The 24203-nt window shown below is 43.7% G+C and overlaps 2 protein-coding genes across 8 annotated transcripts; both read left to right on the plus strand.

Moving 5' to 3' along the window:
• The first annotated feature begins 408 nt into the window (after positions 1-408).
• On the plus strand, positions 409-15295 carry LOC110121684 (zinc finger protein 547-like). 3 transcript variants are annotated; one of them, XR_011482332.1, is made up of 7 exons: positions 409-935; positions 1701-1945; positions 3504-3542; positions 5185-5311; positions 6623-8248; positions 11330-11448; positions 14477-15295. XR_011482332.1 is itself a non-coding variant. In XM_070451705.1 (5 exons), exons 3-5 carry the CDS (start codon positions 3528-3530, stop codon positions 7792-7794), a joined length of 1314 nt encoding a protein of 437 aa, XP_070307806.1. In that variant the 5' UTR covers positions 409-935; positions 1701-1945; positions 3504-3527; the 3' UTR covers positions 7795-8601. The 3 variants fall into 3 exon arrangements, 1 of the variants encoding a protein (XP_070307806.1); XR_011482333.1 differs by lacking the exon at positions 1701-1945; XM_070451705.1 differs by lacking the exons at positions 11330-11448; positions 14477-15295 and having other exon boundaries at positions 6623-8601.
• LOC110121682 (zinc finger protein 773-like) lies at positions 14544-24140 on the plus strand. 5 transcript variants are annotated; one of them, XM_070451701.1, is made up of 5 exons: positions 14544-14625; positions 19340-19365; positions 19849-19890; positions 20811-20937; positions 22169-24140. In XM_070451701.1, exons 2-5 carry the CDS (start codon positions 19351-19353, stop codon positions 23314-23316), a joined length of 1332 nt encoding a protein of 443 aa, XP_070307802.1. In that variant the 5' UTR covers positions 14544-14625; positions 19340-19350; the 3' UTR covers positions 23317-24140. The 5 variants fall into 5 exon arrangements, with proteins under 5 accessions (XP_070307802.1, XP_070307805.1, XP_070307801.1 ...); XM_070451700.1 differs by lacking the exon at positions 14544-14625 and adding an exon at positions 16965-17055; XM_070451704.1 differs by lacking the exon at positions 19849-19890.
• The last annotated feature ends 63 nt before the right edge of the window (positions 24141-24203 follow it).

Genomic DNA, 24203 nt, shown 5'->3' on the forward strand with positions numbered 1-24203 from the left:
TCCAAATCCCTAATCGAGTTGGCAAAGTCTCTGACCATATAAGGTAACATTTCTGAGATCCAAAGATAAGAACCCAGTTGTCTTCGGGGAATATTCATCAGCCTGCCACTTTGAGTCAAAGTCCTTCAAAATATGTCTGTTTTAAGGTATATTCATTGCAATCATAATGCAAAATATTACTTGTAGGTGCGTATCATAAATGTCTTTGACCTCTAAGTATGTATGACCTCATAATTTTCCCAAAATATTGACGTTACTAAGTCCTCTACCTCTACCACATTCTCAATTTCACTCTGACAAGTTAAAATTTTAGAATGCTTGATGCCATGTGTGGCACGACTCCCTACGTGTGCTGACACCTCCTTTTTCTGTCTTTGAGAAGAGTGGTTCCACGGATACCTGGGTGCGTCCTCTTTAAGAAGCGTGAACCCCGCCCCCCCCACACCAAAAAAAAGAAGCGTGAACCCCGCCAGTAACCCGGAGCCTTGGAAAACTGCTTCCCAGCCACCCACCGGGGTCAGGCGGAATTTTCCTGGAAGTCTGGGGCTCCGACGCTAGCCATGGCAGACAGCGGTGTTAACTACATTTCCCCGAAAGCAAAGCGCAGCCCGTGTGGGTCACTGGGCCAATGAAAACACAGGACCGAGCCACTTCCGTTCTATAAGACGGCGTCTGGGTGGATCTTCCGGCCGGTGCCGCGGGCGACATTTTTAAACGCCAGTGTGATTTCGTGTGTGCAACTTCGGAACTTGGCCGGCCTGAGGTAGAGGAAGGCAGGAAGGCGCTGTGCCCGCTGCTCTCAGGAGGGTCAGAGGCTCTGCGCCGCGCCATCCGGCCTGACTCTGACTTGGGGCCGAGACAGGCGCCGCGGTTCCCGGGTCCCACCTTCTCCCTCAGACTCCGCTGTGACGGCCGTGCTGACAGATCCACTTCAGGTAAACGCTGCGCCCTCCGAGCCCTCAGCCAACTCTTCTCATTCTGCGGTGTTTTTGTTCTTATCTGTGTTCTCTTTCAAGTGTCTTGTGTGTGTTTTTCTTTCCTCAAACCTCGGTTTTTCTAATGTTGAAATATGACCTGCTTGGGGGAAAATAAATGCTTCTGACCTTCTACGTGCAGTTGAAAAACCAGTTGTTATAAATAGCCTTTCAACGCTCAAATCAAGAAATGAGGTACAAGTAGGACCCAAAAGCCGCCTGTGGAGGTCCTTCCAAAACTATTATCCCATCTCCCAAATGTTAAGATGTTGTCTTTTGTTTCAGGTGAGCATTTTTTTGTTTTCTTGATTGTTTTGCTTCTCAAATGTCGCTAGTGGTAGAACCTACGTGCCAATGCAGCAGACATAAGTGACGTGCGTTCCATCTCTCGGTGGAAGATCTGTCAGGAAGATCCCCTGGAGGAGGAAATGGCAACCCACTCCAGTATTCTTGCCTGGAGAATCCCGTGGACGGAGGAGCCTGGCGGGCTACAGTCCATAAGGTCGCAAAGAGTCGGACACGACTGAAGCGACTTAGCACACACGCATAGTTTTGCCAACTGTGTGGGAAATATTCGACGACCGTAATTTCCCTTTGCTCAGTTGTCTTAAAACTTTTACAACTGAAATCATATAAGTATTAAGTGTTTTTGTTTTCATTTGGAGAAGATGGTGTGGCTTCATCCATTTTTTCATGTCTATCCGCTAATTTTCTTTTGTTTTGCAGTATTATATAGTGAGTGTACAGTCTATGGGGTTTCTGGGGTGGCGCTAGTTGTAAAGAATCCACCTGCCAGTTCAGAAGACACAAGAGAAGCAGGTTCAATCTCTGGATGTGGAAGGTCCCCTGGCACCCTATTCCAGTATTCTTGCCTGGAGAATCCCGTGGACAGAGGAGCCTGGCGGGTTACAGTCCATGGTGTCACAAAGAATCAGACAGGACTGAGTGACTGAGCACATAACATTATATGAGTAAGATGTCTTTATAAAATCAGCTGTTGAAGGCTTTTTTTGTCAGCTTTCTGTATTTATAACCATTGCTATTCTAGCCATAACTTCTTTGCCTTTTGTTGTGTGTAAAGGACATATCTGTCTAGCATATATGTTAAAATTATTATTGTATTTAAATGAATATTTCCACCTTTTGATCTTATTTTGCTCCATGTTACTAATTTTAACTTAGTTCTTTGAATGAGATGATTATACTTAATTTTAATGGATCCTGTAGTTGTGTTTTCACACTCTCTTTTTGCATTATGCCTACTTAACAATTCTATAGTATACAGCCATTTAAGAGTTTTTCTTCTGTTTCAGTAATTGTACTCTGTTAATATTTATTTCACCGTTATGTGATGCTCCTCTGGTAGTATTGGAAGAAGATGATTAAGTTATCTTGTTAAAACACTTGTTTTAAAGGGGGGACTAAATGAATCATTGTGACAATAAAAACTCATAATGCTGGGAATCCTTACCAAGATACTTAGAACCCAAGAAGGCATTTTCATGTTTATTTAAAGAGGATTGAACAGAGATCAAGTCATATAGGTTCTTTCCTTTGCTTTAAGTTTAAAGAGTCATCAGTGATGTCCAGTTATCTCAAACTGTTGGAAGCCAAGCACTTTTACTCTTGATTCTACCAATAACCCCTTTCTCACAGATTAATTTTCTGGTGCCATTTTCTTCTTGTAATTCTCTCTCTTTTTATTTTTTATTTTTTTATTTGTTTTGGGTTGCACTGCTTGCTTGGCTTGTGGAATCTAGGTTCCCCAACCAGGTATAGAACCCGGGTCCACTGCAGTGAAAGTATCACATTCTAACCACTGGGCAACCATAGAATTCTGAGATTCATTTTCAAAGTGAAGTTAGTCAGTGGTGTTTCCATTCTCTACAACAGGAGAAAAAAGCTTGTTGGAAGTTAAAGATAATCTGTTTGAACATTTATGGGGAAAAAACTTGATATATTAAAGAATATGGTTAAAGTATAAGTTTTTTAAAAAACAATTTTTAAGATAACTGAAGTAAAATTGGAAAAGGAGTATAGGGCCTCCTGTCCAAATGTTGGGTCCAACTACAAGCTATGAGAGGAAAAAGTTATTATTGGCAAGGGAGAAATGGAAGAATGGAATCAAATGGCAATGTCAGAAAGAGCTCTGCTTACTTTTTATATGCATGGCTTGGGGCTATAATAGCCCTATATGACCTGCCACAAGCATCTCCTATCTAACCAGATAACTTATTCTTTGGATCATTGGGCTCCAGTCGTATTAGCCTGATGGAGCTACTCAGACACATCAGACATGAATCTGATAGAGAGGCTCTGCACTTATTAGTTCCACTTCTAGAATACCTTTTCTGAAGTCAGACATATGACCTTATGGCACAACTCCATAACATTTTCTGCCCTCTTTGTGCTTTAGTTTTCTCTTGAGTAATTTGTCTTCACCTGAAATATTAAATAGTTATCTCATTAATCTTTCTTGTCTGTGTTGCTGATGGGAATTAAAGTTACATGGCCCTACTCTTCCTACAGGTTCCATGTTCAGCAGAACCACTTATGGACTCTTCACTGGTGAGTGTTGGTGTGCTGAAAGAGTTTGCTGCTGCTCTTTGTGAACTTGGTGTCTGGACACCCTGGAGAAACTCTGAGTGCAGAATTCCAAGTCCAGGCCAGAGGGTATATGGAAAGATTCCAAATTTGGCAACCAGGGGACTGAAATGTGAAAGATTGTAGGTATAGGGGTTAGTATGTACAAATGCTTGGGGATGCAATTGAGATGAGTGTATTTTAGGACTGTTGGGTCTCTGTTTATGCAGCAAGAACAGAGAACAAGGGAACCAGAGTCAGGGCTAGACTTGTAGCCTGATAAGATGGGTTTCTGTTCTGAGAATGATGGCAGAAATGGGATTTTTGTAATAGAAAGGAAAAGTGATGTGACTTTAAGTTTTAAGAGGCTGCCTCTGGGTGCAGAATGCACAACAGCCTGGTGGAGAGGAAGACAAAGAAACATAGAAGCTGTCTTAATTTTCCAGATGTGCATGGCTCTGGCTGCACCAAAGTGGTGGATGTGGAGATATAAGAAATACTTGATTTCTACTTTTTTTTTTTTTTTAAAGTAAAGGCTGATCAGATTTTCCAATGTGGAGGAGTCACGTGCCTCCAAAGTTTTTTCCTTTTGCATCTGGAAAGGTGGAAGTACCATCAACTGATTTGGGGAAGTCTGGTAAGAGGACTTTTCAGTGAGAATATTAGGAATTGAGTTTCGGCCCTGTTAAGCCTCAGATATTGCAGTGGCTCCCAAGTGTAGGAGACAAGTGGATAGCTGACCGTGTAGATCTAGAGTAATGGGGAGGCTTTCAGATGCTATTAGGGGACAGAGGAGACACAGACAAGGAAGAGGAGTGGTCATCAGCAAGAAGGTAGGGGGAAGGGGAAGGCCAGTTGGTAGGTCAGGTTTCTGTGGGGAAAAGCTATGATACTGATGCAGAAGAAAAGCAGAAATGGGATAAATTGATAGCAAAGTCATGCTGGTGCTTATTTCTTCTCCTCTGACTCACTAGGCTTTCGTGGTGGAACTTGGGAAGCTTGTGACAGAATGTCACAGTTTCTGTAGGCTGTGTCAAGTGGGTGTGGATTTTGAATGGGTGTTATATGAACAAAGATTGTAACTGTTAAAGAGACATAATGTGCAGTATGGAAGTGGAATCTGACCAGAGGTATTTAGATTATATGTCTTGTGACTGAGATAAAGTCAGGATCAAGGCCTGGTGAGAAAGCAAACTTTGTGGTCCAGGTGGTGATGATGGGGGTCAGATGTCTGAGAACGTCCATTGAGTGATATGATATGCATGTGGGGAAGGTGTGAACTGATTGACTGAGGGCTCTGTAGTAGTACTTTGAGAAGGGTGGGTTCAAGTTGCTGGTGTCTGGAGTGGATCACCCTGGGGACTGTCAGGCTGTTGTCTTACAGGAGAAGAAAGGGGCCCTGCATGCCAGGCCCACAGCCTAGAGGGCATCTGTCTGTAGACCTGCGTGTTGTTGCTGGGATTCGGAGCTCGTGCTCAATCATGAAGAGTTTTGGGTACCACTGCCCTCTAAATTAGGGAGCCAGGGAGGATGATGACACCAGAGTGAATGTGGATTAGGGTTGGAGGTGTTCATGGGGTCCTGGGGAAAGAGGCTGCTCATGCACACATCTGTTCCCATCATATAGAGCCCTGTGACCTTTGAGGATGTGGCTGTGTACTTTTCCCAAGAGGAATGGAGGCTCCTTGGTGAGGCCCAGAAATTCCTGTACCGCGATGTCATGCTGGAGACCTTTGCACTGGTTGTGTCCTTGGGTAAGGCCCTCACCCCTATCCCAGCATCCTGGACAGGTCTCTGCCTTTCCCCTTTTCTCTAAGAGCAAGTCTGTTCTGTTCACAGCTAGACGGTGGGCACCTCTTTATTACTGCGTCCTTCCCCTCTGTGCTGTGGGTGCCAAGACTGAGTGAGTGTGTGTTCCACCTCCTTTCACAGGTGGCCCCAATGCCAGTGGCTGAAGTTTTCTCAGTAAAAATTTTCTGTATCATAAGCCTTGGAGTTAGCTTAGTGATTTCCATTCATTTCAGCCTCTCCCTGCCAAGTTGACTCTCTAGACCCCTGTACCTTTGTGCAGCTTCTGCCTCCTTCCTGCTGACATTTCCTTGGACCTCACTCTTTCAGGAATTGTTGGGACCCAGCATGGTCACCACTTATGGGGTGCACTTGGCTATAGCTGTGAGACTCAAAGATTATTTTTATCATTATTTTTTTCTCGAATTCTTTTGAGATTGGTTGTTTTCTTATGGACAGTACTTAACGCTAACCTGTCTTGTTCTTCTCTTAGAACGTGGATCTTCTAAGTCCCATGTTGTTGTCCAGTTGAAGCTGGGAAGACAACCTTGGGTATAGGAGAGAATGGACATGATTCCAGGCACAGGAAGCAGGGCTCAAAATGGGTCTGGTCCTGGTGATTGGCATCACAGGGAGCAGTGACCTTGTGGCTGGATTCAGTAAAATTTTGAATATGTCCTGGCCCCAACACTGTTTGTGGTCTAAGAGCAGTGACTTGTTATCTCACTTCTTTCTCTCCTCCATTCTTGACACATTCCCCCTGTGATTTCTACTCTGGCTTCCAACCAGGATTATCCCTCACCTCTCTGGCTTCCACTCCTCATTGTTCCTCAACATCCTCACTCTAAATCTTTCCACTGTTTGCCCATGCTTACTGTGTCATAAAACCTGCACCTCCTTAAAATAGTCCTGAACACCAGCTACTCAGTGACACAATATCCTGGGCCTCGATGTAGCTTTCCACACAGCACACATGTGTCACCAGCAGCCAAGGCCCTGGTGAAAACCGTTCCCGTAGGAGTGCGTTGTGGACCCGTGGCTCCTCCATTTAATATCCTCCCTCTTGTGTCTTTTGCCTGGTGAGTCCTTCCTGTTCTGTGATGTGTAGAAGCCCAGTTCTACAGATTGGGGCTTTTCCTTACCTGCCCACAACTCCTTTGTCCTGAACTAGTCCCATGGATTTATTCTTTCTGTGTCAGACACATATGGCGCAACACGTCTGCCTTTTTAAAAAACCGTTTCCTACATTAAGTTCACCCGCGTTTTTCTGATTTCAGGGTGTTGTCATACAGCAGAGGATGAACAGACACCTTCTGAGCTGAATTTTTCTGTAGAAGTGCCGCAGAGAAATACCAAAAAGACAGATCTGTCCAGCCAGAAGATCTGTCCCTGGGAGATGGGTAACCTGGCCTTAGAAGTTGGTTTGTGTGTACCCGAGGTCCTGCGAACAAACCCTGGCCAGACACTGTGTGGGACAGATGTGAAATCCCACCAGCACGGTGGAGAGAAACTCATGAGAAGAGATTTGGGTAAGGCCTTAATGAAGAACTGCACAGTCCATGCATTGGAGAAGGCTTCTGTGTGCCAGGAGGTGAGGAAGGATTTCCCTGGTAGCTCTGGCCATGTCCAGCACCAGGTTAAACCACAAATGATGGAGTTTGTAGCAGAGTTTCACAATGGAGAAAAGCGTTTCAAGTGCAATGAGTGTGGGAAACTCTTCTACCGGAAGTCTAGGCTTGCTCAGCACCTTAGAGTCCACACCGGAGAGAAGCCTTATGAATGCAGTGAGTGTGGGAAAGTCTTTAGATGCAGCTCCAGCCTTGCTATACATAGAAGAATTCACACAGGGGAAAGGCCTTATGAGTGTAGAGAATGTGGAAAATTCTTTAGGCAACACTCCCAGCTTGTTGTGCACCAGAGAATTCACACTGGAGCCAGACCATATGAATGCAGTGAATGTGGGAAAACATTCAGTACTAAAACCAAACTTGATCAGCACCGGCGAGTCCACACCGGAGAGAGGCCTTATGAATGTGGAGAATGTGGAAGAACCTACACCTGTAAACGCATGCTTATTCAGCACCAGCTAGTCCACACTGGAGAGTGGCCTCATGAGTGCAATGAATGTGGGAAAGCATTTAGATACATGGCCAGCCTTGTTATGCACAGAAGAATTCACAGTGGGGAAAGGCCTTATGAGTGTAGTGAATGTGGGAAGTCCTTTAGGCAAAGAGCCCACCTTCAAGTCCACCATAGAATTCATACTGGAGCAAAGACTTTTGAGTGCAGTGAATGTGGAAAATGTTTTAGCCAAAATTCTATTCTTACTACACACCAGAGAGTTCACACTGGAGAAAGGCCTTACAAGTGCTGTGAGTGTGGGAAATGTTTTAGCCAGAAATCTACTCTCATTAAGCACCTGAATTTACACTGGAGAAAAGTCACCTGAGTGCACCAAATGTGGAGAATTTCTTTAACCATAGCACCTGAAGGAGAAAAAAAAAAGCTGAAGAGTTCACACCACAGAAAGACCCCACAAGTGCAACAAATACGGAAATATTTTCTGTCATAGGTCAGCTCTGATTGAGCACTGGACCTTCACAGCCCAGCTAAACCCAAGAGTGCAGAGAATGTAGGAAAGCGTTCAGCTGAAGGTATAGCCACACTGGTCACCAGAAAGTTCATCCTGGAGAAAGACCTTCAAGCGAGATGAAGAGAGAGGCCAGTGAGCTGTCTCCTTACTGAATGCATCTTACTGAACAGGCTCAGCTGAAAGCTGATGCCATCCATGTGCACAGCCCTGGTGTGGAGAGGGCCTATGGATACTCGGTTCTCCGGAAGCTTTAAGGAGCTAAGATCTACTTCCTTACCTGTGCAGCAGCCTTGCCAGACTTCATGTCACTGTGAGTTTCTTCCCTCTACCAAGCGGCAGATTCCCGTTCTGGTTGTCAGTCCCCCAGTGTGATCAGGGTAGGTAGACCTTTGTGCTCGCCTGTCCCTTGGAGGGAAGCATGTGTAGCCTGAGCACTTGGGTGATGTCATGCTCTTAGATCCTGTCAGCTGCCTAGGATATGGCCTAAGCAGCTTTGATCTTGGGCATCCAGTGTGGGTTCTACTGGCAGCTCATAGAGGTTTACTTTGGTGGTACTGGGTTGTGTCATGTTCAAGATGGATTTTCTAGCTCCAAGTCACCCTTTGGGGAACTGCCTCATTTTGCACTGCTTTGTGTAAAAATAAAGACTATTGTTTAAGGCAACATGCATCTTGGGGTTTGTTCACCTTCAGACTGCTATTAAGAACTAAACCGGACTGTCAAGATGAAGAGTAAAAAAGTTTTATGGGTGTTTCAGACTTTGTATAATACCTCAGTTGGAATGATACGACAGAGAACAATGTTCAGTATGGTTTTGGTCTAATTTGCATTGTCCAAGGGCTCCTGGTACGGACTCCAGGGTTCTGTGGAACTAATGCTGTGACCTGGATGTTAGGATTTTTGATGGGTCCCGAGGCCACCTTGAGATGAGGACTGTGAGCAGCACCAGTGGTTTTTGGAGCTGCGTGAATTGCTCTCTTTTCACGTGGGATATCACATCATCCCCCCAGTACTGTTCAATGGAAGAAGTTCTCTAGGTCCAGCTGGAACAGAGCCATGTGCCATAATGTGCATAGTATGGCAGGCTGGTGTTGCTGAGTGTTAGGCTACAGACATTGGGGGGAACCATACTTGGTTCAGAAACGGGGGATTAGTAGGAACTGACAATCTAGCAACAGGAAGGGATACAACTTTTCTAAAAGGGTGTTCATAAATGTTCCCATAACTGTGGCTGTTGATAAGGTTTTTGCAGAAATTTTCAGAAGTTACAGACATGTTTCTCTTCCTCTTGAGCCTGCAGTCAGTGACTGAAGAATGTAAAGGTTTTAGCATCGCATAGCGTCTGCAAAGTGTTTATCTTAAGGCCATTGCTGCACAGTGAAAGCAGTGGGTAAATGAGAGTGAGAGTCTGTAGTCCAGGCATGTGATTTTTAGGACCCAGGCAGAGTTCCTAAATAACTCAAGTGTAAGCACCTTTTTATTGTTCGGCAGTCTTCATTTCTACTGTGACAGAATTCCTCCCATGAGACCAGGAGAGGTGATAGATTTGAGGTGTGCTTGCAGAGTTCTTTTCCAAAATGGAGATTCAGATTTTTATATGAAGCCAATTTCCCGATTTGGTTGAGATGTACAGTTGCCATGCACTGGGCATAACTGCAGCTGAATTACCAAACTTGCCAGCTTGGTAAGTTTTAACACTTGCAAAGTCACAGAACCGTCGTCATAGCAAACATCCATCACTACCATATGTCTCCCAGGATCCCAGGCAACTACTATTGACTGCTTTTTCTCTCATTAAATTAGTGTTTTCCAGACTTCTGATATCATTAGTTTCTCTGGTGGCTCAGATGGTAAAGAATCCACCTGCAGTTAGGGAGACCTGGGTTTGATCCCTGGGTTGGGAAGATCCCCTGGAGGAGGACAGGGCAATCCACTCCAGTATTCTTGCCTGGAGAATTCCCATTGAGAGAGGAGCCTGACGGGCTATAGCCCATGGGGTTGCACAGACTTGGACAGGACTAAGCACAGCAATATCATTGAAGAAGTCTAAATGATTACTTTTGTAATTGTCGTTTTCTTTCCCCATGCACAGTTATTTTGAGAATCATCTAAGTTGCCAATGTGAATAACTCATTTTTTCCTGATAAATATGCTATTTGATATGTTTTCATTTTATTTTTTAATCCACTCATCTCTTAAAAAAATGGGGTTTTGTGGTTTGTTTCTAGTTTGCCTGTCACAGATGAGCTTACTGTAATCATATATAAAATCCTTTATATGAACATCCAGCTTCATATTCTAAAATGAATTACTGTACGCATTTGCATTCCCTTCAACAGTATTCAGTTCCCCTGTATTCCTCACCAGTACTTGGTTGGTATGGTCAGTATTTTAAATATACCTGTTTGAGAAGTGTGGAGATGTATCTCCCTATGATTTGATTTCATTTCCCTACTGATTCATGATGTTGACCATTTTTGTATTTTATTGGCAAGTGTATGTCTTCTTTGACATAATGTCTGCTTTCTTATTAGTGACTGAGAATAAGATAAATATGTGGGAACTTGACTTTCTTTCAGTGACTGACTTTGCTGAGTGGCATAAATATTTGTACTGACAACATTATTCACCATGTATACTCCTCATTATTAACATATTTCTATTTAGGCCTAGACAGTTAATAAAAAAGGCAACTGACCTTTCCTTGTTGTATTTGCCAATTTCCCGGCATGAGTCCTCCAACTGTGGGCAATTAATGCTGTTTGTGTGTGGTTGCTACTGAACCAGAGGCGCAGCAAGCTAAATGCTGAGATGCCGAGGTTTGCTGGGGGGAATTTTCTTTCACAAGACAGCCACATGAGGACACAGAAGGACAAGTTTCAGAACCACCACCTTCTTGGAGGTGAGGTGCTTGTGATATTTAGGGGATAAAGAGGCAGCCTTCTCTTAGGTGTGGGGACACGCGATCAGAGAAAAGGTGAGTTAACTGGTGTGTGCATTACATGCTTCTTCACAGATACATGTTCATAAATGGAGGCACTTTGCATGATCTGAGCATGGAATTTTAGCCATCTGATGTCAAAATTCATTCATCAGACACCTGGGCAGGCCCAGTTTTAGGGGTTGATAGTTTTGATCATTTGTAGCCTGCTCAGACTGGAAAAGAGTTGACTCCAGGTTCCCAAGAACTTGAGACTCCTTTACTATAGTGACCCATATGTCAGAGGTGTCACCTCTAGGGCTTGTTAAGATGTCACTTCTTGTGTTAGCACCTTGGCCATGGGAAACTTATATACAACTAAAGGGAGGGGAGGGGTCCCCCGAGCAAGCTTAATCAGTGAAGGCAGCTTACAAGCAGGAGGGTTTTAACATGCTATTTTCTTTTCTGTAGTTCTGTAATACAAGCCCAGGAATTTGTCGTTTGTCAGCTTCTGTTCATCCTTGGGGCGTGTTTCAAGGTCACCCGATGTGCATGTTTCAAGGTCACCCGATGTGGACGTGGGAAGACAGGTGCAGTAGCACACCTTTGTACTTTATTCCCATTATCAGATGGCTTTATCCTTGAGAACCCAGATAATACTAAAATGCATTGAAATAGGAATGGCATGAGTTTTGAGTATCTTTACTTGTCCTATGTAAAGGAAGACATACAGGCCTGAGTTGTGCAACCTCTTCATTCCAAAGAAATGTCTGGCACTGACTTGCCCAATCCTGGGAGATAACCTCTAAGCAGTTGACATATTTGGCTCAGTAAGAGTGTCTTTGTTTACCTGGGGCCTTCCTTGTGCTGGGCTATGCAGTTTATGTTAATACTGTACTGGGATATTGAGAGGCTTAGGTTCTCGATACCAGTTTGACATTTGGAGAAGCTAGAGAGTAACAGGTCAGTCACACGGGTGCCCCTTGTCTGTGTGACAGACACTCAGAAGACCTGGGCAACACCTAGGCTTGCATGGGGTTCCCTTTTAGGAATAGTAGATGTGCATTGTCATGTGTCGATGTCAGACTGAAGTGGAGTGGTAGGGGGCGACTGGAAGCTGGCAACGTGATCTCTCTTGGACTCTGTCCTATTGTGCCATCTTTCTTTGCTGATTTTTATCTGTATCCTTCACTGTAATAAGCCATGCTGCTGCTAAGTCACTTCAGTCGTGTCTGACTCTGTGTGACCCCATCCCTGGGATTCTGCAGGCAAGAACACTGGAGTGGGTTGCCATTTCCTTCAGTTAAACAGCTTCCATGAGTTCCATGAGTCCTATGGAATCTGAGGGTGGTCTTGGGTATTCCGGAACGTAATTCTGTTTTGAAAGGCTTTCCTTAAGGATAGTTGATGTAAAACATTTCAGCAGTGCAGGCTTTGATAAAGTCTTTCCCATGCTTATACTTCTCAAGCCAAAAGTTTTCTCATGCCATTTGAGAGTTGTCCCCCTTTTAACTATAAAATACAAACCTGAAAATCCTTTCTGGAGTAGATATTTTTCAAACATAACAAAAATGGGAAGGGCCCTGTTTGATGCCCAGGGAACCAATTTGCAATTTTCCACCATTATTGATAATTTCTTGGGTATTGTTCATTCATACTCTCACATTATGGGTCATTTTCACATAGAACGCCTAGCCTTGTCCTGTCTCAAAAGACTCATGTTAGTACTTATTTTCACAAGATCGAAAGAAACCTGTGAAGGATTTTAGTCACTTTTATGAAAAAGCCATTACACCATATGAATGGAGGTTCTTCCATAAAACTGCAGTGGTGTATCAGAACTTTGAGAAAGAAGGGTATACTCCTGCTTTATGGCGTCTCAGTTTGCGAAATGTTTTCTAGGAAAGCTGTGCTTCAGGATGGCAGGAGCAACCTGTAGTGTATGTTACTAAATTGTATTCCTTTCCTACAGCCATTGTAATGAATAAGCTCAAAGTTGATGGTTTCAGACAGCATCTGTTTAATTATTTCATTGTTCTGGAGTCAGAAGTCTTAAGTCACTTTCACAGGGGTGAAGTCAAGGTGTTGGTAGGGGCATGGTCTCTCTAGAGACTCTAGTGATGAATCCCCATCCTTGCCTTTTCCAAACTCCAGAGCTGCATTCCTTGTGTTTGTTGACTCAAGACCACTTCTTTCATCTTCCAAGAGCAGCAGTGCAGCATTTCAGTCATCAGATCGCCTTCCTCTGCAGAGGACATCTCCCTCTGCTTTTCTTTTATGAGGAGACTTGTGTGTACACCCCCAGGCAAACATGAACTTTAGGCCAGTCTCATCTTAAAATCCCTAATTGCACTGGTAAAGTCTCTGACCGTGTAAGGTAATAGCTGCGAGGTTCAGGGATGAGGAACCAGTTGTCTCTGGGGATATTAATCAGCCTGCCACTTTGACTCTGAGTCTTTTAATAATGTGTTTGTTTTAAGGTATATTCATTGCAGTCATGATGCAAAACATTACTTGTTGTAGATTAATTGCCTTTAATCTCTTAAGTATGACCTTGTAAAAAAATTTTCCAAAATGTTGACATTATTGAGTCCTGTACCTAATTGGGATCTGCCACATTCTCAGTTTCATGTTCTTAAGTTCTCAGAATTTTAGAATGCTGGATGCCGTGTGTTTGATCTCTTGCTATGTGTGCTGGCCCCTCCTTTTTCTGTCTTTCACATAGGACTGACCTCTTTCAGGTGCCACATCAGCGGAGCAGTAAGGACCCTGGGTGTGTGATAGTGTGAACGTTACTATATCAATGACAAGAGCTGCTTAAAAGTACATGATGTTGTGAGGTTACTAGGAAAGTTGTAATGACAGAGCTGGGTGCCTGTCCTGTGTCCATCATTGACTGATGCTTTGATCACTGGACACACATCGTTTTTTCCCCTTTTTTCTTTTTGTTGCTACACTCCAGTGACACCTGTGCAGCCTTCACTGGTCACATATGCTCTTTCATTGCTCCCTTTACGGTGTTTCACTTTTGACCTACATGTTAGATGTTATGAAGTCTGTACATATTCTTACAGTCCTTGAAGTGAGGCATTGCTTTTGAGAGTCAGGTATGTCTATGTCCATCAGCAGTGTTCAACACAGCGCTCACTAGTCACCAGTGGCCATATGTGTGTTGAAAACCATTTGATGAGAACCGACTTGGTGGCTGGCCCAAGTCCATCTTTGTCCTTCATTTCTTTTGTCTTTTTTTTTTTCCCTGACACCACATGACTTGTAGGATCTTGGTTCCCTAACTAGAGATTGAACCTGCGCCCACAACAGTGAAAGCTTGGAGTCCTAATCACTGGACCAGCAGGGACACCCCGCTTCCACCCAGCCTCATTTGTTGTTTGTAGAGAAAGGCTCCAGTTTCCTAGACATTCCCTGGTTGCAAAGAGCAGTCTTAAGCAGTTCCTAAGCAGAGATTCTAGAGAGTCCAGAAAAAAGGAAAAGCAGTCAAGTAAGAAAAGTTATGATACCTTGAACAATAAGTCGGTGATAGAGGAATCAGAGGAAGTCTACTGCTTCCCAAAGGGATGTAAACAATAATCTAAGGCATGTCCTTGTGGTGTTTTACAGAAAGAAATTTATACCTGGGTTGAGGATGGTGACTACATGCTGACCACAAGCACATTGACCTGAGTCTTCCTGGAACCAAAAGGTTGCTGATGAAGATTTCCTGAAGCATTGCCTTGTTAACTTACTACCAACCAATCAGAGGAAAGTAGGTGAGTGCAAACAGGTTCAGTTCAGTAACACACTAGACTGTTTAAAATATCTGCTAGCTGCAACTTTGCAGTTTCAGCATTCTCCCTTGTAACTGTACAGCCATTTCAGACCCAAACCAATCTTTGCTTTGCAAGTACCCTTGACTTCCTTGGTGGTCCAGTGGTTAAGAATCCAACTGCCAGTGAAGGGGACACAGGTTTGATCCCTGCTCCAGGAAGATTGCACATGCTGCAGGGCAACTAAACACATGAGCCACAACTATTGAGCCCATGCCCTAGAAATCATGCTCTGCAAGAGAAGCCACTGCAGTGAGAAGCCTGCACACCGCAACTGGAAGAGCCCCCCTTTCCACAACTAGAGAAAGCCCACACATAGCAACGAAGACTCGGTGAAGCCATCAATAAATAAATAGAAGCACTGTTGATTGTTGCCAGGTCCAATTTTAATTCTTGGCAAACAACTTATGGAAACAACTCTGGCCTTTATTTTTTGCCATTATAAGCTTTCTCCATTTTTCAGTTCAAGGTCGAACAATTCAAGTGCCTCTCGCATCTCTGTCTCCTGGGCTGCTGTCCTAACAAGCCCTCAATAAATGCTTGTTTAGTTCAATTAGGTCTTCATTTCTGAAATTTTGGTTAATGCTCAGTAATAAAAGTATCATGTAATTTACTATGTTGTCATTAATTTTTACTGTCCATTGCCTTTAACTTGAATGATAGCCTCATGAAAGCTTTAGTCTTTGACTCTGTGGCCCTTGATGTGTGCCATGCTGCCAAAATAGTACCTGTAATTGGATAGATAGTTAATATGTTTTTTTTAAAGAGGGAGTAAATATGATGCTATAGATACTTTATTTGTTTTTAAGTATTCTGGCAAAGCTGTCTGCTCTGTTTTCATAGCCCATCCAGGTGTACTTAAAACTTTTTAAAATAAATTAATAGATCACATGTTACAAAACTATAATCACAGGTTGGCAAAGTTTCCTAGGTAACTGTGAGCTCTGCTTCATTCCCTTACTTCTCAGAAATCATTGTGTCTAGGGACCTTGCTGAGATCTAAATGTTCACATGGTGAAAAGTGATTTTGACCACTAACTGAATAATAAAATAATGATTGGTTTCAGCAGTTATAACACTTCACAAATATTTTCAAGTCTTCTTGCATTTTTACTGCAGTTGCTGGTGAAATTATATTGTCCCCAGCCAGGAAGGAGGATCTTGTAATCCAATACTTTATCTCAGGCTTCAGTTGCCCCCTTTGGAAATATACTAGGACTGAGATTATACAGTCACTGTCCGGGGAGAAAATAGCATGCAGGAAGTCACTTTTCAGATAGGTAGATCTTAGCTGCTAGAAAAGTAATGAATACACATCAAAATGTGAAGTAAGAAATATGTATCAGGTCTTGGATTGGACATTGTCACTTGGTTTACATTTCTTCTGAGGCTACCAGAGACAGCACGTGGCCCGCTTGCTTCTGGTTACCCGTCACCCCTCCTCTGTCTTGCTTGCTATGGCTCTGTCTTCACTCTGCTTCCTTGACCGTGACCAAACACAGTGACACTCATAAATCTAAAGCTTCAGCATACAGGTATTGGTAGAGCAATAAGATAGTTTATTAGATGCACTTTCTGTCAGAGTGACAACCTTGTATCATGTGCCCATTTGCTCTTTAGGTTTGGGAGACATCTGAGATACTCTATCTGGGTTCCTCTCTTTTTTTAATTTTGACTGCCTCAGGTCTTAGTAGTGGCATGTGGACTTCCTTGACCATGGACTTGGTTGCCCCTCTGCGTGTGGAATCTTCCGGGACCAAGGATCCAACCCCAGCTTCCCCTGCATTGCTAGGCAGATTCTTTACCACTGGGCCACCAGGGAAGTCCCAATATCTGGGTTCCTCCCTCTGATCAGCACAGACTACATTCCACGGAAATCTGTGTGTGTCCCCTTTAAGTAATGTGTTCCAAGGAAATCTGGGTGCGTCCCCTTTAAGAAGGGTGAACCCCGCCAGTATTCGGAGCCTTAGGGTGAGGCTAAATTTTCCCTCACTAGGGTAGCAGCGCCCCTTGCAGTGCCCTAGAGCGATGTTAACTACATTACCCGGAATGCAAGGCGCGGGGCGTATGGGTCACTGGGCCAACTGAAAGCTCAGGACTGAGGCACTTCCGTTGTAGAGGACGGCGTCCAGGCGGGTCTTCCGGCGTTCAGAGCGGCGACGTTTTTAAACTCTGATCTGGTAGCTGCTGGGGAAGTTTGGGTCTTAAAAGGTCCCCAGGTAAAGACGCTGTGCCCGCTGTTCTGAGGAGGGTCTGAGGCTGCGTGGCGCCATCCGGCCTGATTCTGACTTGGGTCCGGGACAGGCGCCGCCGTGCCCGGGCCCCGCCGCTCTCAGGCTCTGCTGAGACGGCCAGCTGACAGATCCGCTTGAGGTAAACGCTGCCCTCTCCGGGCTTTCAGCCAACTCTTACCGTTCTGCGGTATTTTTGTTCTTATCTGTGTTTTCTTACTAGTGTCCTCTGTGTGTATGTGTATTTCTTTCCCCAAACCTCTGTTTTTGTAATTTTGAAATATCTGCGTGGGGAAAAAAAATGGCTGAGATTTTTCACCTGCAGTTGAAAAAGCAGCTGTTATTAATAGCCGCTCACTGGTCAAGTCGGGAAACGAGATACAGGTAGGACCCAAAAGCCGCCTGTGGAGGTTCTGCCAAAACAATTATCCTGTCTCCCAAATGTTAAGGCGTTGTCTGATGTTTCAGGTGAGCATTGCTTTACTTGGTAGTTTTGCCGGCTGTGTGGAAAATATTCGACGACTGAGTTTCCCTTTGCTCAGTTTTAAAACTTTCCTGTGACTGAAATCATATAAGTATTTTATGTTTTTCTTCACTTGCACAAGATGGTGTGACTTTTCCCATTTTCTTTATGGCTATTTGCTAATTTTTCATTTTTTGTAATTTTATATAGTGAGTGAGTAAAATGTCTATAAATCCTGCTGTTGAAGGCTTTCTCTCTCTCTCTGCTTTCAGTATTTATAATCATTGCTATTCTAGCCATACCTTGTTAGTGTGTATTTAAATGAACGTTTCCACTTTTTGATCTTTTGCTCCATGTTATTAATTTTAGCTTAGTTCTTTGAATGAGATGATTGTACTTACTAATGGATCCTGTAGTTGTATTTTCATACACACTCATGCATTATGTAAAGTTAACAGTTTTACAATATACAGCCACTTGGAGGTTTTCTGCTTTTTAATTTTTTTTTTCTGCTTTTTTAGTGATCGTATTCTGCTAGTAATACTTATTTTACTATTAAGTCATCGTCCTCTGATGCTATTGGAAGAGAAAATGATTAACATATCTTGTTAAAATACTTGTTTTCAGGGAGACTAAATTAATCATTGTGATGATAGAATGTTATAATGCTTGAAATTCCTATCAAGATGTTTAGAACCCAAGAAGATACTTCCATGTTTATATAATGAGGGTGGAATAAAGGTCAGGTCCTATAGGTTTTTTTCTCTGTTTTGGGTTTGAAGAGTCATCAGTGATGTCCAGTTATCTCAAACTGTTGGAAGCCAAGCAGTTTTAGATTCTAGTAACAACCCCTTTATCACAGATTAATTTTCTGGTCCCATTTTTTTCTTGTAACTCTGTTTTAGTCTGTTTGAACATCTTGAATTCTATTATATAATGTTCTAATAATTTTAGATCAGAATTTAGTGTATAGCAATTTTTTAAAAAGTAATTTTTAAGATTACCAAAGTAAAATTGGAAAAGGAATCATAAACTGTTCAGAAGTTAGGTCAAACTGTAGTAATCTGTGAGAACAGAAAAATGTTTTATTGGCAAGGGAGAAAAGAGAAGAAGCCAGTCAAATGAAAGTGTCAGAAACAGATATACTTAATTTTGATATATTAATACCTGGCTTACAGCTATAATAGGGGTTTCCGTGGTGGCTCAGCAATAAAGAATCTACCTGCAATCTCGGAGACACAGGCTTGATCTCTGAATAGGGAAGGTCCCAAGTGAGTCCCTGGTGGCTCAGAAGATAAAGAATCTGCCCGCCATGTGGGAGACCCAGGTTCGATCTCTGGGTTGGGAAGATCCCCTGGAGAAGGAAATGGCAACCCATTGCAGTATTCTTGCCTGGAGAATCCCATGGACCAAGGAGCCTGGTAGATTATAGTCCATGGGGTCACAAAGAGTCAGACATGACTAAGTGACTAACACTTAGGAGGGCATGGCAGCTGACTCCAGTATTTTTGGCTGGAGAATCCCATGGACAGAGGAGCCTGGAGGGCTACAGTCCATTGGGTCACAGAGAGTCAGACACAACTGTAGTGACTGAGCATGCACACACAGAGCTATAATAGTCCTATATGACTTGCCACAGCATTTCATCTGCAACCTGATATCTCATTCTTCTGGATCATTGAGCTCCAGTCATACTAGACTCGTGGATACTACTCAGGCACATCAGACATGACTGATAGGCTTTGCACTTATTTGTCCCACTCTTGGAAAACCTTTTCTCAAGATATCCACATGACTTTATTGCATAACTCCATAACATTTTCTTTCATCTTTTACATGCTTTCGTTTTCCCTTGAGTATTTGTCTTTGCCTTAAATGTTAAATGGTTCACTCGTTAGTCATCTTTTTTGTTTATGTAGCTGGTGGAAATTAAAGTTACATTCCCTGCTCTTTCCACGTTCAGCGGAACCACTTATGGACTGTTCACTGGTGAGTGTCGGGGGTCCTGGAAGTGTTTTGCTGCTATTCTTCCTGGACTTGGTACCTGGAAACCGTTCAGAAACCCTCAGCCCAGGTTTACAAGTCCAGGTCAGAGATAACTTGAAGAGATTTCCATTTTGGGCACCCACTGGACTGAGAAGTTGTCTTAAGTTCATGGGAAAGTCCACACAGATGCTTGAGCATGCAGTTGAGATGGGTGTGTTTTAGAATTTGTATGTCTCTGTTAAAAGTCTGGTAAGAACAGAGAGCAAGGGGACAAGAGTTAGGGTAGACTGGTAGTATGAGATGGGTTTCTGTTCTGAGAATGATAGTGGAAATAGAATTTTTGGAATGGAGAGGAAAAGTGATGTGACTTAGGTTTTAAGAGGCTGCCTCTGGCTGCAGAGTGCACAATCTCTTGGGGGAGAGGAAGACAAGAGAAAATCAAAGGAAAAAAAAAAAGATAATCAAAGGACTGTCTTAATTTTCCAGATTTGCATTGGTTATAGCTGGATCAAAGTGGTAGATGTAAAGGTAGGAGGAATATTTGGATTTTAAGTAGAGGCTAACCAGATTTTCCAATATGGAGGGCTCACATGCCTCCAAAGTCTTTTTATTTGCATCTGGAAGAGTGGAAGTGTCATCAACTGATTTGGGAAAGTCAGTGGTTTTCAGTGAGAGTATTAGGAATTGAGTTTCAACCCTGTTGAGCCTCAGATGTTCCAGTGACTCCCAAGTGTAGGAGACAAGTGGATGACTGAACATGTAGATCTAGAGTGCGGGGGAGGCTTCAGGATGCCATTAGGGGACAGAGGAGGAGAGGGGGTACTGTCACAAGACAGACAAGAGGAGTGGTCATCATCGAGAAGGGAAGGGGAAGTCCAGATAGTAGGTCAGGTTTCTTTGGGAGAATGGCTTTGAAATTGATGCAGAATGAAAGCAGAAATGGAGAAGAAGTGATAGCAAAGTCAGGCTGGTGCATATTTCCCTTCCTGTGACTCACCTGGCTTTTGTGGTCGAACTTGGGAAGTTTGTGACAGGATGTCAGATGAGTTTACTGAAGATGTGTCAAGCAGGTGTGTTCATATAACACCATTTTAAATGGGTGTTATATGAACAAAGATTGTACCTGTTGAAAAGACATAATGTGCAGTATGGAAGTGTAGCTGGACCAGGGGTATCTAGATAATGCATGTTGTGACTGAGGATAAAGTCAGGACCAAGGGCTGGTAGGGAAACCTTCAGAACAGGGCTGGGGAGCTACCAGTGAAGAGTTGGGGTGTGGTGGGAACCTGTTACATTGACAAGGATTTTCTGTTGCCATGTGCAGAAGGGTCTATGAGGAGACAGGAGATATGCCAACTTTGTGGTCCAGAGTATGGACTGGGGTTAGGGTACTTACGGGGTCCTAGGGAGAGAGGCTGCTTATGCACACACTGTCCCCATCATCCCAGGGCCCTGTGACCTTTGACGATGTGGCTGTGTACTTTTCCCAAGAGGAATGGAGGCTCCTTGGTGAGGCCCAGAGACTCCTGTACCATGATGTTATGCTGGAGAACTTTGCACTGGTTGCATCCCTGGGTAAGGCCCTCACCCCTGTCCTAGCATTCTGGCCAGTTTTCTGCCTTTCCCCTTTCTCCAAAGGCAAGTCTGTTTGTCTTAAACAGCTGGACAGTGGGCACCTCTCTCTTAATGCTTACAAGTAGCCCCAACGCCAGCTATTCTGAAATTTTCTCAGTGAAGCTTTTATAGGTCAAATGATTTGAATCAGCTCAGTGAGTTCCATTTCTCTCAACCATTGTGTGCTAAGTTGATTCTGTAGACCTCTGCACCTCTGTCCTCCAGAGTCTTTTCCCTTCCAGCTGACATTTCCTGGGGCTCACTATTCCAGTAATTGTTGGGATCCAACGTGGTCCCTATTTAAGAGGTACTCTTGGCTGTTTCTGTGAAACCATCATAGAAGATTCTTTGTACTATTATTTTGGACTCCTGAGCCATTACTGACCACTCACCTGTCCTTTCTTTCTCTTAGCACTTACATCTTCTAGGTCCCATGTTACTGTCCAGTTGGAGTTGGGTGGAGAATCTTTGGTATATAGGACCAAAGTGGACATGATTCTATCGTCAGGAAGAAGGGCTCAAAGTGGGTCTGGTCCTGGTGATTGGCAGCATGGGGAGGAGATGATATGGCTAGGTTCAAATCAAATTTGAAGCCTCCCCTGGCCCCAATGCTGTCTACAGTCCACAACCAGTGACTGATTATCTCATTTCTGTTTCTCTTCAGCTCCTGACAGATTCCTTCTGTGATTTCTACTCTAGCTTCCAACCCAGGATTATTTCTCATATCTCTTTCTTCCACTCCTCATTATTCTTCAGCATCCTCACTCTCATGCTTTCCATTTTTCACCTATGCTTAATGTGTCACGAGGCTTGCATCTAGCACTGAAATAGTCCTGAACGCCAGCTGTTCAGTGACAATCAGAATATCCTGGGCCTGGACATAGCTTTCCACACAGCACACATGTGTCACCAGCAGCCAAGGCCCTGGTGAAAACTGTTCCTATAGGAGTATATTGTCTGATTGTGGCTCTTTGCACTACTTCCCATCTTTGTATGTTTGCCTGGTGAATCTTCCCTATTCTGTGATCTGCAGAGGCCCAGTACAGCAGATCGGGGCTTTCCTGTCCTACCCACAGTTCATTTTTCCTGTTGGATTTAATCTTTCTATGTCAGACACAAATTTGTGATGGAGTTGCCTCTTTGTACATTTTTCTCCATGAAGTTCACTACCAGGTTTTCTTTTTAATTTCAGGGTGTTGGCATACAGCAGAGAATGTTTCTGTAGAAGTGCCGCAGAGAAATACCAAAAAGACAGACCTGTCCAGCCAGAAGATCTGTCCCTGGGAGATGGGTAACCTGGCCTTAGAAGGTGGTTTGTGTGTACCCGAGGTCCTGCGAACAAACCCTGGCCAGACACTGTGTGGGACAGATGTGAAATCCCACCAGCACGGTGGAGAGAAACTCATGAGAAGAGATTTGGGTAAGGCCTTAATGAAGAACTGCACCATCCATGCATTGGAGAAGGCTTCTGTGTGCCAGGAGGTGAGGAAGGATTTCCCTGGTAGCTCTGGCCATGTCCAGCACCAGGTTAAACCACAAATGATGGAGTTTGTAGCAGAGTTTCACAATGGAGAAAAGCGTTTCAAGTGCAATGAGTGTGGGAAACTCTTCTACCGGAAGTCTAGGCTTGCTCAGCACCATAGAGTCCACACCGGAGAGAAGCCTTATGAATGCAGTGAGTGTGGGAAAGTCTTTAGATGCAGCTCCAGCCTTGCTATACATAGAAGAATTCACACAGGGGAAAGGCCTTATGAGTGTAGAGAATGTGGAAAATTCTTTAGGCAACACTCCCAGCTTGTTGTGCACCAGAGAATTCACACTGGAGCCAGACCATATGAATGCAGTGAATGTGGGAAAACATTCAGTACTAAAACCAAACTTGATCAGCACCGGCGAGTCCACACCAGAGAGAGGCCTTATGAATGTGGAGCATGTGGGAGAACTTACACCTGTAAACGCATGCTTGAGCAACACCAGCTAGTCCACACTGGAGAGTGGCCTTATGAGTGCAATGAGTGTGGGAAAGCCTTTAGGTACTTTTCCAGCCTTTTTATGCATAGAAGAATTCACAGTGGGGAAAGGCCTTATGAGTGTAGTGAATGTGGGAAGTCTTTTAGGCAAAAGGCCCACCTTCAAGGCCACCAGAGAATTCACAGTGGAGCAAAGACTTTTGAGTGCAGTAAATGTGGGAGATGTTTTAGCCAAAAGTCTGTTCTTACTAAACACCAGAGAGTCCACACTGAAGAAAGACCTTATAAGTGTAGTGAATGTGCGAAATGCTTTAGGGATAGAACTAGTCTCATTAAGCACCTGAATTTACACTGGAGAAAAGCTACCTAAATGCACTGAATGTGGAGAAGTTTTTAGCCAAAGTTCACCGGAAAAGAGTTTCACACCACAGAAGGGCCTCACAAGTACAGTATTGTGGAAACTTGGTGGTTTTCTTTTCTTTTTTTTTGGTCAAACGTCTGCTCCAAGCACCAGAACCATTGTGGCACAGGTAGACCCAAGAGTACAGAGCATGTAGGAAAGTTTCCGCTGAAGGTCTAACCTCATCTATCACCACAAAGTTCATACTTGAGAAAGGCCTTCAAACCAGAGGAAGAGACCAGCAAGTGAGCTGTGTCTAGTGAATACATCTTACTCAGCAGGCTCTGTGAGGGAATCATCGCCTGGAAGTTGAATGCCAGCCACCTACACAGCCCTAGTATGGAGATGGCCTGTGGGTACCCGATTCATTGGAAGTTTCTAAGAAGCTAAGATCTACTTCCTAACCTGTGCAGCGGCCTTGCCAGATTTCTGGTCATTGTGAGTTTTTTCTACCAAGTGGCAGATCCTCATATGGGCGTCAGTCCCCTCTGTGAACAGAGTAGGTAGACCTTTGTGCTCTCCGGTTCCTTGAAGGAAAGCATGTGTAACCTGAGCACTTGGGTGGTGTCATGCTCTTAGATCCTATCAACTGCCTAGGAAAGGAACTAAGCAGCTTTGACCTTGCACATGCACTCTGGGTTCTGATGGTTACTGACAGAGGTTTACTTTCTTCGATGGCATTGAGTCATGTCATGCTTATGACATGTTTCTAGCTTCAAGTCACCCTACTTGACAAGTGCTTTCTTCTAAGCAATTCTTTCTTTTAATAAATAAAGCTTTTTAAAGTCACTGCATTTGTGTGTGTTTCAATCTTTGTATTCCTCACTGAGAATAGTATCATAACAGAGAATAGTGTT

The sequence above is a fragment of the Odocoileus virginianus genome, chromosome 20 (genome assembly GCF_023699985.2).
Source record: "Odocoileus virginianus isolate 20LAN1187 ecotype Illinois chromosome 20, Ovbor_1.2, whole genome shotgun sequence".
Lineage (NCBI taxonomy): Eukaryota > Metazoa > Chordata > Mammalia > Artiodactyla > Cervidae > Odocoileus > Odocoileus virginianus.